Raw genomic sequence first — 17,306 nt, forward strand, 5'->3', positions numbered from 1 at the left:
GATTGTTGTGCATGACAGTGTCCACTTCCCTGAAACCTCTCCAATGCTGGCTTTTATAATTTTTACAGATCAGCTCTTAATTAGGATTTGAGGTCAAGAAACCTGGCACTTGAAATATAAAATACACAACATGTACAAGGCTTTCCTTTACCTTTGTGAAAGTATTTTACTTACAGTCTAGGAGAGTTACAGAGATGCTGAGCAGAGGGAGGTAAAATTTTCTATTTGTCTAAATTGAAAATCAAGTAACACAGTTTTATATACTTAAGGTCTTTCAGGGGGATGTTTTATAGTCCTAATGAAACACCTAAAAATGTATTTTGAAAAAGGGATATCTCCAAATTTGGGTGGATAACAGCCTCCTGGGGATGCTTCTGTAAACAACTGATTCCCCTGCCTTTTTGACGCCCCGCAAAAGGAGATCTTCCGGGGTTCATTAACTGATTGTACTGTGGCTCTATCCGTTTGGTGTTATACCCAAGAACATAATAGGCAGCGCTAATCTTGGATCTGACACCGAGTTTGCTGTTACAAAAATGCTATCCCAAACCAGCCATCTCAAGGTAACAAGAGATAACCTGTAAAGTGAAACACTGATACAAGCAGCCTAGACAACCAACGGGGTCTGGCAGGCACACCGGCAAAAGCAGCAAACAGATTTGTACCCGAGTGACGGAGTTCTGAATCATGTGGGGGTAATGAGTGTCTGGGTGCCAGGTGGCAAATTTCTTTCCAGTGGTCTCAATTTCAGCACATGTGACATGGACTGAACACATACTGTAACCACCAAGCGACAGCGACAGGGATCTCCAAATGGTGGGGATGGCAAGAGAGCTGTGGGGCTGCTCATTGCTTTTAATGGAAAAGGCTAACAGCAGCTTTCAACAAACAAATAGATGGCTTACACTTCTCAATCTAAAAGCAATATGTGTGGTAAAAATACAGAAAATTGAGAAAAGCACAGATAACATAAAATTCACCTAGGGACTGGGCACGATAGCTCATGTCTGTAATGCCAGCACTTTGAGAGGTTGAGGCAGGAGGATTGCTTGAGGACAGGTGGTCAAGACCAACCTGGGGAACACAGTGAGACCCCCATCTCTACAAAAATTTTAAAAATTAGCTGGGCATCGTGGTACACACCTGTAGTCCTAGCTGCTTGGGAGTCTGAGGCGGGAGGATTGCTGGAGCCCAGGAGTTCGAGGCTGCAGTAAGCTACGATCACACCACTGCACTCTAGCTTGGGCAACAGGGTGAGACCCCATATCTTAAAAAAAAAACAAAACTCACTCCATGTTAATAACTATTAACATTTCAACCTGTGTACCATTTGATTTATAGTTTCCTAGGCCAATGAGGATATGAAAAATCACTATGAGAAGGCAATACATAACTCGAAAGCAATTAACAAATGTTGCCTTACAAAGTTCACTTAGAAGTATACAGAAGGCCCTTCCCCTGGACATTTTCAGCTTGGCAAGACTTACAACAGATCAAACAGTGACATGAACAAGAACGGGGCTCCAGAAACAGGGTTCCAGGAAGAAAAGCTTGTCTTCATTCCTCATTTGCTGTGGGCAAGGTGAAAGCCACTTTTCATCATAGTTTAATTCTCTGAGAAATGTGATCATACTTCCAACTTTCCACAGTGAGGGCTCATGAAATATTAACTTGTTGCTAGTGTTATGCTATTAGTTGGTTTATAAATTTTGCCTAATATTTCGACTTTTCAGAACACCCAATTTGCATCTAAATCACAAAAATTTGTCACAGTATGAGTTTTTGCAAGCAAATACTATTTCCCCATTGATATTGGTCTTAAGTCCTGAAAAGCTGATTCCATGAGATGGAATTCTAAAAAGGCTAAATTGAAATTGGAAGCAAATCAGGAATTTAAATATACCAAGGAAATAAAAGGGAATTATATTCTAGCATTGCCCCCAGTGAGGACACGCTGGATTTTCAGATCAGGTTAGTATTTCTTTCTGAACTGGCAGCTGGGTTCCAGGAGCATCCTGAAAAATCCCTGGGTCCACTGAAATTCTACATAGAGCTAAGAACTCAAATTCTATTCCTCTGCCTGGTAGATTTCAAGTTATAAATTATATTAAATCAGGGATGCTTGAATTATTTTCTCTAAAAATCAGAACATTTTTCCTTGAGATAACATTATATTTTTCACAACTCAAAGATGGAAATAGGTTTCCTATTCCAAAGATAGAGACACTTATATTTCAAAGTAGTGATTTAGTTATTTCATTCAACAAAGCTATTTGAAGAAGATGCTCTAGAAGCTCAGTTTCTGCATGTGCTGGGAGACACTTTTACATCAGATACACAGTCCCACTGAATCACTGCTGGCAACAGCCTTCACATGTCAACAGTGGCCATTAACTGAACAGGCTATTGTTAGTTTTGAAATGTCTTGCTGTTGATAATATACAGGAAACATTTTGGATACCCATGTCACCGAAGTCTTCTATAGTTCTTAAGGATTAACCATGATCCTGAATACAGATTTTATAAAAACTGGCAAGAAGATGAACTGCCAGCCTCTTTTGAGTTATTTATAATTTTTTCCTTAAAATGTTCTTTATTTTATGATCTCTGAGCTTCAGCAAACGTTGGATCGTTATAAGGAATGGCTGGTTTTTTCTTCATTGATTTTTCATTAAACAAAAAAGACTGGCTCATTTAAGGATTTACAAAGTCTAACCTGGTGGAGTTATTAACAATTCACTCATAATAGACACTATTGCCTGAAAATTATGCATTCCAAACCCTACATTCTTAGAGCCATAGTGTCTGATTTTCTGACTTGATAACAATATAAATAAAAATAATGATTGGCTCCAAAGAGGGGCCTTGCTTTTGAAAGTGCAGACCTGGATTCAGGACTGCTATCTCTACAGGGTAGTCTTAGACATGCATATTTTAAAAAATTCTCTAAAATACATAAGCATAAAAGTAACTATAAACACAAACAAAATCCAGTCATCAGTTCATACACTTAGTAACTCTGTTATATAATGTAACCATAAAATAAGTACTATGATTGACTAAGGAACAATAACCCCTGTTTAATTTAATTTTCTTTTGAGACAGAGTCTCACTCTGTTGCCCGGGCTAGAGTGAGTGCCATGGCATCAGCCTAGCTCACAGCAACCTCAAACTCCTGGATTCAAGCGATCCTCCTGCCTCAGCCTCCCGAGTACCGGGGACTACAGGCATGCGCCACCATGCCTGGCTAATTTTTTCTATATATTTTTAGCTGTCCAGCCAATTTGTTTCTATTTTTAGTAGAGACGGGGTCTCGCTCTTGCTCAGGCCGGTCTTGAACTCCTGATCTCAAAGGATCCGCCTGCCTCGGCCTCCCAAAGTGCTAGGATTACAGGCGTGAGCCAACGCGCCCGGCCAACCCATTTTAAAAGAAAGAGATGCCTCCCACCCCCACTAATGTTTTTAACCTCTGAGCAGAATGCTCCCAACTCTTCGCTTTTGTCTGCCATCATTTCCTTCACTCTGCAGCCATTTATTCCCCCCACACCCACCCTCAGGAGCAAGGAGAAGGGACTGTGCTCTCTCAGCTCCCCTCTTCTACCCCGGGACCATCCACCTTCTACTCTCTGAACCCATTCTTGTGAGACTCGGAACTCCACAATCCATCATCTTCTCTCCTTGCTGTCATCTCCCGACCTCAGGATTATTCCTCCATGGCTCTCAAGTCCTCTGCAGCCAGGCTCACGATCTTCTCTCCACACCAACTCCTCATTCACTTATTCATTCAAATATCTCCGGAGCACACCAAACGCTGGGTGCCATACAAAGTGCTAGGGATACATGATTGAACAAAATCAAAGCTCTGTTTTTTATATCTCAGTGTTAAGGAATAGAGGAAGGGGATATAGACATAAACAGATAAACAAATATACCAGGTCTGCCCGGAAAGTATCCAGCCATATAATATGAAAAATAGAGATATTTATTGAAAAAGATACAAGAAACACTGTACATAGGACAATGACGCCTCAGTTCCCTTCAAAGTAGGCACCTTGGGACCTCACACAGTTCTCCCAGCATCTCTTAACCTAACACCTACACATTCAACATGCTCAGGTGTTCCTTGTTGCAGGCCTTCCAGAATGTGGATCACTTTCAAAAGATTCTTGACCATTTTTGAAGTGTTTGTGCCACATTTTTACTTGTGCTGCACTCATTGCATCGTCCCTGAAAGCCTGCTGCATCTGAAAGTTCAAGCTTAACACAAAATTTGATGCAGACTCGTTCCTCTTCTCGCTCAGTCATTTTGAATGTGACAGCCACACAGTACACATGCTCAATGGCGTCTAGTAACAGTGAAGTTGTCACTGCTCACACACACACATCCCAGCCCACGCTCCTTGGCTGCCAGGTTACAACTACGTTCCCCAAACCATTCTCGTTATCTTAACAATGGCTGGATACTTTCTGGATAGATCTCGTATAACATGCCAGGTGGTGAACAGTGCTTTGAAGAAAAATAAAACCAGTGAATTGGACAGTGAGTGATATGAATACGCAGGGAAGGGCAGAGAAGGCTACCCCAAACGGTACATTTGGAGATTGAGTCAAGTGAATGACAAGCCTGGGGATGGGTGCAGGAAAAGCAAGTTAGGCTGAGGGGACCAAAACTATAAAGGTGCCTGAGGAAGGTGCTGGAGAGAACCAAGGGAAAGGACTGTGGCAGGAGATGGGCTCAGAGAGTTACGCAGAACCAGATGATGCGTGACCTTGTAGACAGTGGTCAGCAATTCTGTATTATTCAGACAGAGAAAGGAAGTCACTGGAGGTCTTAGTGCAGAAGACTGGCTCAATCTGACTTAGGTTTTGAAGGGATTTGACTGTTCTGTAAAGAATGACCTGTCTGTTCGGCAAGGGCAGAAGCAGGGAGCCTGTTAGAAACCTATGACAACAGTCAGGTGAGAAATGATGGTGGCTCTCACCAGGGTGGAGGGGGAGGAGATGGCAAATAGTGGTCAGATTCCAGGCACGTCCTGAAGGTGGAACCAGCAGGTTTGCTGATGGTTTGGAAGCAGAGTGTGAGAGAAAGAAGTCAAGAATGATTCCTGGGTTTTGGCCTTACCCAGTGAAAGGATGAAGTTGCCATTTGCTGAGACAGGGAAGACTGGGAAGAAATAGATTTTACAGGGAAATTAAGAGTTCCACTTTCGACATGCTAAGTTTAGATGCCTTCTTCTTAACATCCAAGGGAAGATCACCCTTGGTAAGTTAAGTGTTACTGTGACTGACCTACTGACATCCAGGATCAAGGTTCACAAATTCAAATGCTTTCACGGGCAAGGCAGTCAACATAAGTAAGTATTGAAATACAATGAGGACAGGCGAGGACTGTAGCCTATCAAAGAGTAAATGCCCCAGCTAAGCTGAAAGCCACTACTGCACCCAGTGTGTGTTGCCATTAGGAATCTGGGCTCAGTGTTCCTGATCTCCCAATTTCTGAACAGAAGAATCTGGAGTTTTGGCAACCAAACCTTCCAGGCAAAAAGAAGTTCCACCATATACTAAATTCTAGAAGTGCTCACCTAAATAAAAAATAAAGGTCTTACTTCAGGATTTATCAGCGTCCTTAATTTATTAATGTACATGGCAAAAGAGATTTTGTATAGCATTTCTCTAACTTACTTGGCAGTAGAACTCTCTTTTCATACAACATCTCAAGGGACAAGCATTCCTTGGCATGTACTTTGGGGAATGCTGATTCAGAGGTAAGTCCTAGAAGTCTCATCAACAGACTTTCTGTTCCCTTTTTGAAAGTTTTAGGTCATACATATTCCTTGCAGCTTATGAGTTAGAATGGTCACACACACAGAGCCAGTTTTGTTAGATGTTCTAATGTCTCATGTCAGACTTGAATAAAATGTAAATGGAGCAATTACTAAAGTCTTCTAAGTTGTTAAATACTAAGTGGAGTCTTGACCCTATCATTGCTGCGGAAACACTTAGTGAAATCACAGGGGCACTGAGTCACTTCAGTTCCCAACTCCTCTCCCCTCTTCACCTATTGTGCTATTAATTTTAGGACAGGAAGGGCAGCCCATGCTACTATGCACAGATGTTCTTTGTTTTACTTATCCACGAGGAAGGAAGAAGAGGACAAATAAATGCGGAATGGAAAATTTGTAACAAAAGGACAAGACTAATAGTGTTGCAGGTCTTAAAAAATATCTTGCAGGATATATTAGAACATTTGAGGTCTAATGTTTCTCAGCCTGAAGAATTAGAGTATGTAGTCTGTTTAAAAAGAGCTCACAATATAGTTGAGGAAAAGACAGACAATATACAAATGTCAAATACTGTCAAAAAGGGCTATAAAAGTTCAGAGAAGGGAGAGGGTGACATGGGTTTGAGTGACCACAGACAGTGTTGCAAGAGCCGGCCCCTAACGCATGGGGAGGCATCAGGTCGAGAGGAGGGTGGTGGGAATTCCATGTGGGCAAGACAACCAGAGATAAAGATAGGGCAGTTTTAGGAACCAAGAGCAGACGAGGCTGTTCAGGTTGGGAGGAAAATGGGATACGAGGCTGGACCAGAGCATGCTGGACACTGGATAGCAAGTAAGGAACTCTGGCCTTAATCATGTAGGTAACAGGGAGTCTTTGAAGGATTCCACATGAATCTGCCCTATTCAAGAAATCTGCAATGATGAGGCCACAAGGGGGATGGTGAGGCTAGAGCATTCTGCAGGACCCTGGGTAGAGTGTGAAAGTGTGTGCGAGGGAGCTGACAGTGGAGATGGAGGGAAATTATAATATTATGAAGGAGGAAATGATCCACAGGGCTTGGTAACTTATTGAACGTGGGAGCAGCCAGAGGAGAAAGGCAGGCACTGACCCTGGTCCCCGAGAGAATGGTTATCCTGATAGCACACTGATTTATACATATTGATTCACAGCACAGTGGTACCACTCAGGCAGTGTTACATCTAAGCAGAAATGCTCAATCAATTCATCAGTGATTTGGGACTAGAACTTGGGAAGGACAGGGAAACAACATGCATTAGGTACCACTGTATTTTCAGCTACATGCTAAACAAATTCTCTACCTACGTGATTAATTCCAGAAAGAAATAGGGCTGGATATTGCAATTTGGCACTAGCTGCATAGATGTCAGTCATAAAGAAGAATGGATAAGATTCAATGAAGACTAATTTATCACACTTTCTCTCTGTCCCTTCACTATGAAAACAGCTATCACACAAAAATAGGTGCCTATAAAAAACACTGCATCACATCACATCATATCACATCATCACCCAAATTTCTGAGTTCCGTAAGTTAATTCTAAAATCTAGGTAGTGATTGAGATATGGTAGGGAAAACAGAACTGTAATTGTTCTTTTCCATTCTTCTCCCTTGAGGGAGATGGACAGTCACAGAACAGGAGTCAGGAAGGAATCAGAGGAGAAAATATTTGGGAGAGTTTCCACCTGCTGAGATAAACAGGAATGAAAGTAAATGCTCTCTTTAAAGAATAATAAGCATTTGAACGGTGTCTCTTACTTTCCTAGAATTCATTATCAATTTACAAACAAGCGACTTCCATTCCCATCGTAGAAGTTTCCATTCACAAGCCAGTGAGGAGTCACACGTTCCACCTTCACACTCCTGCTAGCAGAACCAGGTCTCGGTTTTCCCTGTTGTCTTGCAGGCTGGTCTGGGAGCTCAGGTGCAACAGGCAGAGCAAGAACGCACGACAGATGTTTCTACAGCAGTCATCAGTCTTTTCCACTTGCCACAGTTCTCCAGGGGGAGCTGGCTCAGTCCCTTCCTTCCTCCCGGCAGCCAGGTAGGCCAGGCTGCTTAAAATATGTCTCCATTTAAATGCCCAGGGCAAGGGAAAAATGAAGATCCCGTAAAAAGAAAGAACAGAGGGGCGAGTGAAGGGTAGCCTAAATTTGTAAACTTGGAAAGCTTCTCAGCATGCAGTCGTTGTTTAATATAAAAGTGTTTTCATTCCTGGCACTCTTAAATATAATAACTTTGTGTAATCACAGATTCAGTTAATGGCATAACTGCCTCTAATTAACAGAATATAAGTGTTCTCTCTGAACTCAATAACAAAGGACACTGGTGTCAATACTTTCCCAAGACCCTGGAGTAGGGATACCTCCCTTAGGACCTGTGAAAGACACACACATAGGGATCCCTGATTCATACAGACTCCCCTGGAATTTCTTTCTTTCTTTCTTTCTTTTTTTTTTTTTGAGACAGAATCTCACTCTGTTGCCCAGGCTAGAGTGAGTGCCATGGCGTCAGCCTAGCTCACAGCAACCTCAAACTCCTGGGCTCAAGCAATCCTTCTGCCTCAGCCTCCCGAGTAGCTGGGACCACAGGCATGTGCCACAGTGCCCGGCTAATTTTACAGATATATATATATATATATATATATATATTTATTTATTTATTTAAATATTATATAAATATTTATTTATTTATCTATTTGAGTTGTCCAGCTAATTTCTTTCTATTTTTTTAGCAGAGACGGGGTCTTGCTCTTGCTGCGGGTCTTGAACTCCTGAGCTCAAACGATTCACTCTCCCCGGCCTCCCAGAGTGCTAGGACTACAGGTGTGAGCCACCACTCCCGGCCCCTCTGGAATTTCTTGCTAGAATTGGGAGAGGGAGTGGTGGAGGGTTTGAGACTGAGGGCTCCCTAAAGAGCACCCCAGGCAGTGATCTAGAAGAATGAATTCACCTCTAGAACTGGCTGTCTCAAGATCCATGTCTATATGAAGGAATATTGAATAACTGATGCACTTCTAGAAACTAGGCAATATGCTTGGAACACAGAGGAGGTAGGGATGGAAGGCTGTGAAGGAGACCCTGCAAGAATGCTCACTCACTGAAAGTTGCCACAACAGAAAATTTTTATAAAAAGTTAACAACACCTACTTATTGTGAATTTTCAGTTACACAGCTAAAAATACTATCACAAGACAACATGAAAACGAAAAACAGTTATACTCAGACCTGTGCTGACTGAAACAAACCAACTGTTTTGACAACAAAGAGCATTCACATGATTAATCCCCACACAACCCTCGCAGCAGGACAGCCACTAAAATAGTAATGAAGTAACTCTGGAAACAAAAATAACGTACAGAATTGTCTCAAATGAGACAATGAACGTTTTCTACCATAATTAAGCAACAACGATTTACTTTCTCTGTTGCCTTTAAACATTGTTTGAATTCTCACTGCTCTTAATTCCCTGATACTACAATTTTATGTGTAACCTAATTCCAGAATCTATTACCAGATTCCATGTAACACCAGAGATTAGTGCTTGGAAGATCAGTGAGAGACTTATGAGAAGAAAAAGTTTTTTCACGGGTTCGTGGATCCCTTTCCACCTCCACAAACGAAGAGAGGGAGAGCAGAACATTTGAGTTCCTGATGCTGGGTCCCCTCCAGGAGCAGACAGTGAGGAGAACACGGCAGGGCTTTCCCTAGTCACCCCAGCCCCTTTGCATCTGCCTGTTAAACAGAGCCCTGAGCAACAGAGAAGCAAGAGTGGGAGCTACATGACATTGTCAGCTGTATCTACAGAAAATAATGAGTTTTCTTGTGGAATAAAAGACTTCGCAACAAAATTTCAGAATTAGCAATCCCATCATATCCTAATGGTACTATATTGGAATACAAAAACAAAACATGCTTAATACTCGCTTCTTACCTGCCTACTGTCCCTTTGGGAGGATGTTGAAGAGGAGGCACTTCTATGGGTTGGAGTGGCTGTTTTATGAGCAGGGGATATGCCCTTCTCGTCTGAACTCATCGCTGCAGTTAGAGTCTAGCGATGTGCACTTAAGACCATCCCAATCGTCTCTCAAATTCACCGAGAAGTAGATGATTTTTCAGCTTCATTCCATTTCATGAGTCAGGTTTCGCTAGAAAACAGCAGGCAAATATCCAGAGTGTCCAAACCACCTAAAAGCAAAACAAATAAGCCTCATGTGAGTAATTAAAATTCTAATTAAAATTATTATATTTAGGAAAAAATATTAAGTTGTATAAGAGGAAGAACTCTGACATATTGGAAAATACCTCTTCCTCTAGACTTTCCGGTGGAGGATGAAAGTGTTAAAATGTAAAACAAGGACGATCAACAATTAAGAAACCATGTGCTAAAGTCATATTCTTCCCAGACATTTTCTTTGTTTTAAAGCAGATTACAAAGCTATATTCCAGACCCTAATGCCACAGAACACCAGCTGCTTCTCTAGAAATTTTAATTTCCCCTACCCAATGGATTCTAATAACAGCTCAGTCCATATTTGTCTTCGGTTCAGCCGTATCATGATTAAATCCAATACAGAGCAGTCAGTTACAAAAGGGTTAACACATTACGTGCATCCTATGATCCAGCATTTGTGAAGGATCAAGGAATACACATATCTACAGATATTTGTACCTCAAAACAACAGCATGCCTACATGTGACTCAACAACCAACAGGCTCACTGGCACCTACCGATTGACAAGCATATCCCAGAGCAGGGGTAACTGGAGTTGCTTCAATTATTCACAGCCAGCAGCCACTTCATTTACTTATTTATTTTTATTTATTTACATTTTTTTAGAGACAGAGTTTCATCCCATTGCCCAGGCTGGAGTGCATTGGTATTATCTTAGCTCCCTGCAACCTCAAATTCATGGGCTCAAGCGATCCTCTTGCCTCAGCCTCCTGAGTAGCTGAGTTTACAGGCACATGCCACCACACCCAGCTAATTTTTAAATTTTTTTTGTAGAGATGGGGTCTTGCTATGTTGCCTAGGCTGTTCTTGAATTCTCGGCCTCACGTGATCCTCCTGCCTCAGCCTTCCAAATTGCTGGGATTACAGCCTGAGATACCGCACCCAGCCCACTTCATTTCTTTACTTGGACTTATGTAAGGAAGGTTTGTATGTTTAATACTAAAAGCTTGTATCAGAGAGAAACATTGTTAAATTAGCCATTCCTCCAACATAGGCAAGCTAGAAAATGTTAAAAAGGTAAGCACCATGATGTAAGATGAAAAGCTACCCCAAAAGGTAGACCACTATAGTGAAATTTATCCTCTTCTAAGAAGGCCAAGTTCCAGCCCCCATCTTAGTGGCAATATTCCTTGAAGGAAGCACAGAACACTTGTGTAGTTCTGTTGGCAAAGGAGGGAAAGAAACCTGCTGGCAAGAAACAAAGATCAATCTTCAGGCCAGAAAAAGTAAGACCTGAACTTCGGTCTAGAGGAAAAGACAGTAAGCCAAATAATCAACAACACCAAAAAAAAGAAGGTTCGTGGACTTTATGAAGACCCATGGGGAGGTGAACTGATGGTTCTGGAAGTCAGAGCTGAGATCTGAAGGATGAAGAGTTAACTAGGAAGTGACTGTCCAGCATGGCATGATCAAGGAATAAGTGGCAGCTGATAGGACGAGAGCACAGAGAGATGGTGACATGATGGCTCAAAAAAGGCAAAGGCCAGTCCCTGCAGGGCTTTGCAGGCTATGTTGGTTGCTGTGGTCAAAATGTATCCCCCAAAATTCATGTGTTGGAAACTTAACCCCAGTGCAAACAGTGTTGGGGAGGTAAGCCCAATGGGAGGTGTTAGATCATGAAGACTCCACCCTCATGGATGGACTAATGCCGTTATATAAAGGGCTTGTGTGAGTGGGTTCTCTATCTTCTGTTCTTCTGCCATTTGAGAACATGGTATTCCTCCGCTCCAGAGGATGTAGCATTCAAGGCGCATTGTCTTGCAAGAGGATTGGCCTGTCTCTGTTGACCAATCTCGGCTGCAGAGACCCTAACCTGCTGGCACCTTGATCTTGGACTTCCCAGCCTCCAGGACTATGACAAAGAAATTTATGTTCTTCATAAATTACTCAGTCTGGGGTAGTCTGTTATAGCAGCACCCATGGATGAAGACATTGACATTTTGATTTTTTTCATAAACACAAGAAGCCATCAAGGGGTGTGGTATCCAGATCTGTGTTACTAAAGGGTGACTTTGGCAGCCACGAGACAATTCAAAGTGGGGAAGTAAAGGTGAGGGGTGCCCAACAGGATGCAGAAAAGGACGGACTGGAGTGGTGGCAGGGAATCCAACACCCGGTCCTGTGGACTGAGACTGGACATGGTGGGAGGCAGGGACTAAGAGGTCGAAGGAAATTCAGGGTTGAGGGGAAGGTCATGGGTGTGGTTTCAGGCATGTTGAGTTTGAGATGTCACTGAGTCATTCAAATGGAGACAAACACTTGGAGATGTAGGTCTGGAGCTCACAGAAATCTAGGCTGGAGATGTAAATGTTTAATAGATTATGTCAATGATACAAATATATCGATCAGATCATGTACAGATCATGTAAATTCTGCATGTGATCAAATTTAATTCCAGTAAATTAAATTTTATACAGGCCTATAGTTATATTTTAAAAATCTGTAACATAATGCTAATGGATTATGTGACCCTGAATGTGTTAATCAGGATTTTAATCGTCACTGGTTACAGAGAACATTTGAAAGAAGAATCCCAATAATTAAAGAGGGAATTTTTACAAACTGAGAAAGCTAGACATTCTGTGAATAGAACACATAATCCATTCTTAAGATTTCAACTTCACTGTCACCACAGGAAAAATAAAAGCTACTTACACACTAAACTGGAGATACTCTCTTGAAACAAAACTAGCCTTTGGACAAACAGAAATGTAAAGAGCTGTAGAGCAATTTCCTTGGCTAGAGATGAAGTTTCATTTAGTATTGGCAAAAGGTAGTAATAAGCTTATACTTGCTAGATAATCATTTCATCTTTTTGTTTTTTGAAGGCAGTCTAGTAAGTGTAAATAAAGCTCGTGAAGCCAGGCTCTGGTGCCAGCAAAGAGAAAGCAAAAACACTGCTCAGATACTTGATTTGAAGCACTCTCCTTTCTGGTCCAAGATGTTTTATAAGTAGATGCTGACACCTCAGCATGGTTTTGTGATGTGTTCAAGTGCCCCCGAGGGATGAGATTAAAAAAACTCAATTCATTAAATGGTTATCTATTTGGAAATAAATTCAATCTTTCCTTCCTTCCTTCCTTCCTTCCTTCCTTCCTTCCTTCCTTCCTTCCTTCCTTCCTTCCTTCCTTCCTTCTTCCTTCCTTCCTTCCTTCCTTCCTTCCTTCCTTCCTTCCTTTCCTTTCTTTCCTTCTTTCCTTCTTCCTTTCTTTCTTTCTTTCTTTCTTTTTCTTTCTTTCTTTCTTCTGCACTTTCCTCATTAACACCAATGCCAACAACTCAATTTTTGTTTTAATTTAATGACATTTTCAGGCTAACTTGTTTATGATAAAAGGGCAACATTTCAGTTGAATCACAACCATGAATATGTTGAATAATACCAAAATGAAGAAAAGGTAAGAGAATTTAATTCATTCCAAGAATATTGAGGTTATTGTTGTTTCCATTAAATTTTAGTCTTTCTTTGTTAGTAAAAAGTGTTTCAAATATTGAATATAAAGTTGAATGAGATGTCCTTTAAAGATCATTCCGACCAATTATCAATCAAGTGTTTGACCACCTGCTCTATTTCAAAATCTGTTATAAAAGTAAGTCTAAACACTGTTAGAAGGTTGCACTTATTCTTTATTCCTATAATATAGGAATTGCTGTGACATTAAAAAAAACCAACTTATTTCATGTCTATTGAAGCACATTTTCAGAAATTGCCTAAATAATATTTTAAACCAAAGAAAGGCCATAGATTCTAAAGTCAACACCAACATAATTACTATACTCAATAAGAAAAGTATTGTGGGTGAAAATAACAGTAATGTGGGAGCAGAACATCTAATTTTTCTGTCTCATTCCTCCTTCACATCAGTGGGAACACCACAAGTATTGCTAAGTGCTGTAACATTTGCATTTACACTGAGTGACATAAAATTCAGATTTATGACCCAGGGACTTAATTAAAGCAAAAGGTGGTAAGGAAGACTTCTAGAAATTGCTGTTCATAGGCATCACAAATTATATGTGTCCAGAAAAACACTTGGAACTGGGGACAACTTAGCCTGGCCCACAGGCTAAGCCCAGAATCTCCGGGGCTTACAAGAAAGGTTTATTTCTTGCTCATTTACATATCCCTCAGGGCAGCTGCAGACCTACTCTGAGTCCTCTTCATTCCAGGCTTAAGGAACAGCCCCTATGAAAGGTAGAAAAAGAACCATGGCAGAACCACAGGGTGGTTCTTAGAGCTTTTCCTTGTGGGTGGCAAATGTCACCTCCACTCACATATTATTGGCCAAAGCAAGTCACATGGCCCAGCTGAAGTCAGTGCTGCATGAAACTATAGTCCTCCCAGTGGGAGAGACAGTGGGTATTTCGGAGCAAAACATAATTTGCTATATAAACTAAAGGGAAAGCTTAAAAGTCCAGGTGAAAATATTTAAACTGACTCTAGTTTCATCACCGAGAGATAACCCCTGTTAATATTTTTTGTTTTATTTGAACCAAAGTAAGAGAATAATATTTATACTATCTGCAATACGATTGTCTTTGTGAGCAAAGAAACTTCAACAACACAATTCTTAACAGATTAGGTCAGTACACATATATATGATACCACAGTACATTTAACCATTCATTCTTCTACTGGTACATTTAGGCATTTAGGTTGTATTCACTATATTTTGAAACAATGAGACTTATCTCAGAAGAGTTTATAAACAGTTACATATTCACTTTTGATCTTATAAAAGTGGCCTTGTTTGTTCCTTTCAATGTTTTTTTGCTTTATCCGATATCATCTGCCTTCTTTTTATTTGCAAACAATTAATGAAATTTTGTCCATCCTTTCCATTTAAATTTTCATAGCATTTTATAATATGTGTCCCTCTAGTAATGATCAGGTTGGGTTGTTTAAAAAATCTAACTATAGTGAAGTTTTTCCAATTTCCATTTAATGTTATAACCAATAGTAGGCTTTACCCCTTGCCATATCATTTTATACTTTCTATTTTTTGGTTCTTCTTTGTTTCCTTTAATGCTTGATGGCTTCTCCTTTATAATGTGCCTTTTGCAGCATACTGATTTTTTAATAGACTTTTATATGCCAGTAATTTGAAAGATATAATTACCCTTTTAAATTTCTATTTTCGTTTCCCTTTAAATTTCCCTAAATCATGCTGGAACCTACAGTCTATAAGTAACAGAGTTAAAAGTAAAATGGTATCTTTTGAGTCTTCCCCTGTAATTTAAGACCTTCATCACCACCACTACCCACCCCCACCACCAAAAAAATCACCAAATTTTTCTTTTCCCAGTCTTCTTCTCTATCTTGGTGACTTTATCTGGAGTATTAGAGAATTACACTTGGGATTCTAAAGCAATAGGGAGGAGCCGCTGCTGCTTTTTTTGGCTGTGGTGAACCAGAGTCTCAAAGTGTGAAGACAGATGGTAAGAAAAGCCATTTCCTTTTCTGCAAGTAAAGCTAAGGTGTGTCATAATCAAAACTTGGCCAGGTTTTCCTCACTTTGAGATACAGCTTTTATAAAATTAAGGTCTAGTCCTCTATAGTTCTGACATTATATTCTGTTTTAAGTTAGTTGTTTGAGTTATTGGCAGTTTGTCTTTTTCAATGTTTCCTTGAGTATTTACAGAGAATTTTAAGGAACCACATTAGAAGATCCTAGACATAAGCCACCTGAGGCGGGACATTCTAGCCAATTGATCTTATCAATGCAAATGTCACCCTTGTACTGTGGGGTGGAATAAATTAGTTTTCTATCAAGCTCATCACCAGAGCAATGAATACCTATTGTCAGTATATATTATGGTCATTATATATTAATATTTTTCCTTAAAGATAAGGGGTAGGGAATCTTAATTTTTTTAAAGGCCATTAACCCACAGGTAAGAAAAAGAAAATCAAGGACTAATTACAAGAATATAAGCCAGGAGACTTCTAGGAAAGATGGCAGTGAGAGATCTGGTAAACATTTTCCTAGAAAATGCCTAAAAAGGCCAGACTAAAAAGGTAAAAACAAACAAAATTATCAGTATATATACTAGGGAACAGTGGCTATCACACACCACAAAATTTATGGAGTGTCTGACAGAACTACTTCATTCAGGATCAAACCACAACATTAAAAGCAACATACAACTTCCCTTCTCAAGACAGTGAACTAGTGTTATAGGAAGAAAGTCTGGCAAACTCTACCAGTATCCCCCCCACACCAAACTGGCAAGGTAGAGGAGAGAGGCACAGGGAAACAGCTTGCCACAGGTCAACAGCTCTCACAGGCCGCTAAGGTACAGCAAGTACACAGCCCAGTCTTCCCCTTGCTGTCTTCCTCAGCCTTGGCTTCCCACAAGCATAATGGACATGTCCCAACACATTCCCAAAATACAGTCTCCCCCTCCCAAAGCTGAACTCTGCTCCAGTCATTTATAAAACTAAGGTTTGTCTTATGCCTTTACCTAGTAAATATCCTAAGGAGAGTGGGGAGGGAGTAGAGTCCTGGTCAGTCATAATCAGGGCATTTGTGTCACAGATCTAGAAAAAATAATCCTAAATTTCATATGGAACCAAAAATGAGCCTGAGTAGCCAAAGCAATCCTAAGCAAAAAGTACAAATCTGGAGGTATCACATTTCCTGACCTCAAATTATACTATAAGGTGATAATAAGGAAAACAGCATGGTAGTGGTATAAAGGTAGACACACAGGCCAATGGAACAGAATAGGGAATCCAGAAATAAAACCAGATAGCTACAACCAAATGATTTTCAAAAAGCAGAGAAAACATACATGGGGGAAAGGATGACCTTTTCAATAAACGGTGCTGGGAAAACTGGACAGCCACATCAGAAGAATGAAACAGGATCCCTATCTCTCACCATACACAAAAATTAACTCAAGATGGATTAAAGACTTAAATGTAAGACCTGAAACCATAAAAATTCTAGAAGAAATGTAGAAAAGTTCTTCTTTGCATTGGCCTAGGCAATTTATGACTAAGGCCCCAAAGCAAAACAGCAACAACAAAAATAAATAAATGAGACTTAAACTAAAAGTTTCTACACAGCAAAGGAAATAATCAACAGACAACCTACAGAATGAGAAAATATATTTGCTACACACTATACATCCAATAAAGGGCTAATATCCAGAATCTAAAAAGAACTCAAACAAATCAACAGGAAAACAACAAATAACCCCATCAAAAAGTGGGCAAAAGACATAAGCAGATTTTTTTTCAAAAGGAGATATACAAATGGCCAACAAAC

The 17,306-nt window shown here is 40.4% G+C and overlaps 1 protein-coding gene across 5 annotated transcripts in view; it reads right to left on the bottom strand.

Annotated features, from left to right (window-relative positions):
* The window catches only part of OSBPL6 (oxysterol binding protein like 6), a 202,398-nt gene that overhangs the window by 68,822 nt on the left and 116,270 nt on the right, over positions 1–17,306 (bottom strand). For all 5 annotated transcript variants that reach the window (XM_045559338.1, XM_045559339.1, XM_045559343.1 and 2 more), the window contains exon 3: positions 9,736–9,989. In XM_045559338.1, the coding sequence (XP_045415294.1) occupies positions 9,736–9,837 (102 nt within the window). In that variant the 5' untranslated portion in view covers positions 9,838–9,989. The remainder of the gene's footprint in view (positions 1–9,735; positions 9,990–17,306) is intronic.

This window comes from Lemur catta, chromosome 8, assembly GCF_020740605.2.
Source record: "Lemur catta isolate mLemCat1 chromosome 8, mLemCat1.pri, whole genome shotgun sequence".
Classification (NCBI taxonomy): domain Eukaryota; kingdom Metazoa; phylum Chordata; class Mammalia; order Primates; family Lemuridae; genus Lemur; species Lemur catta.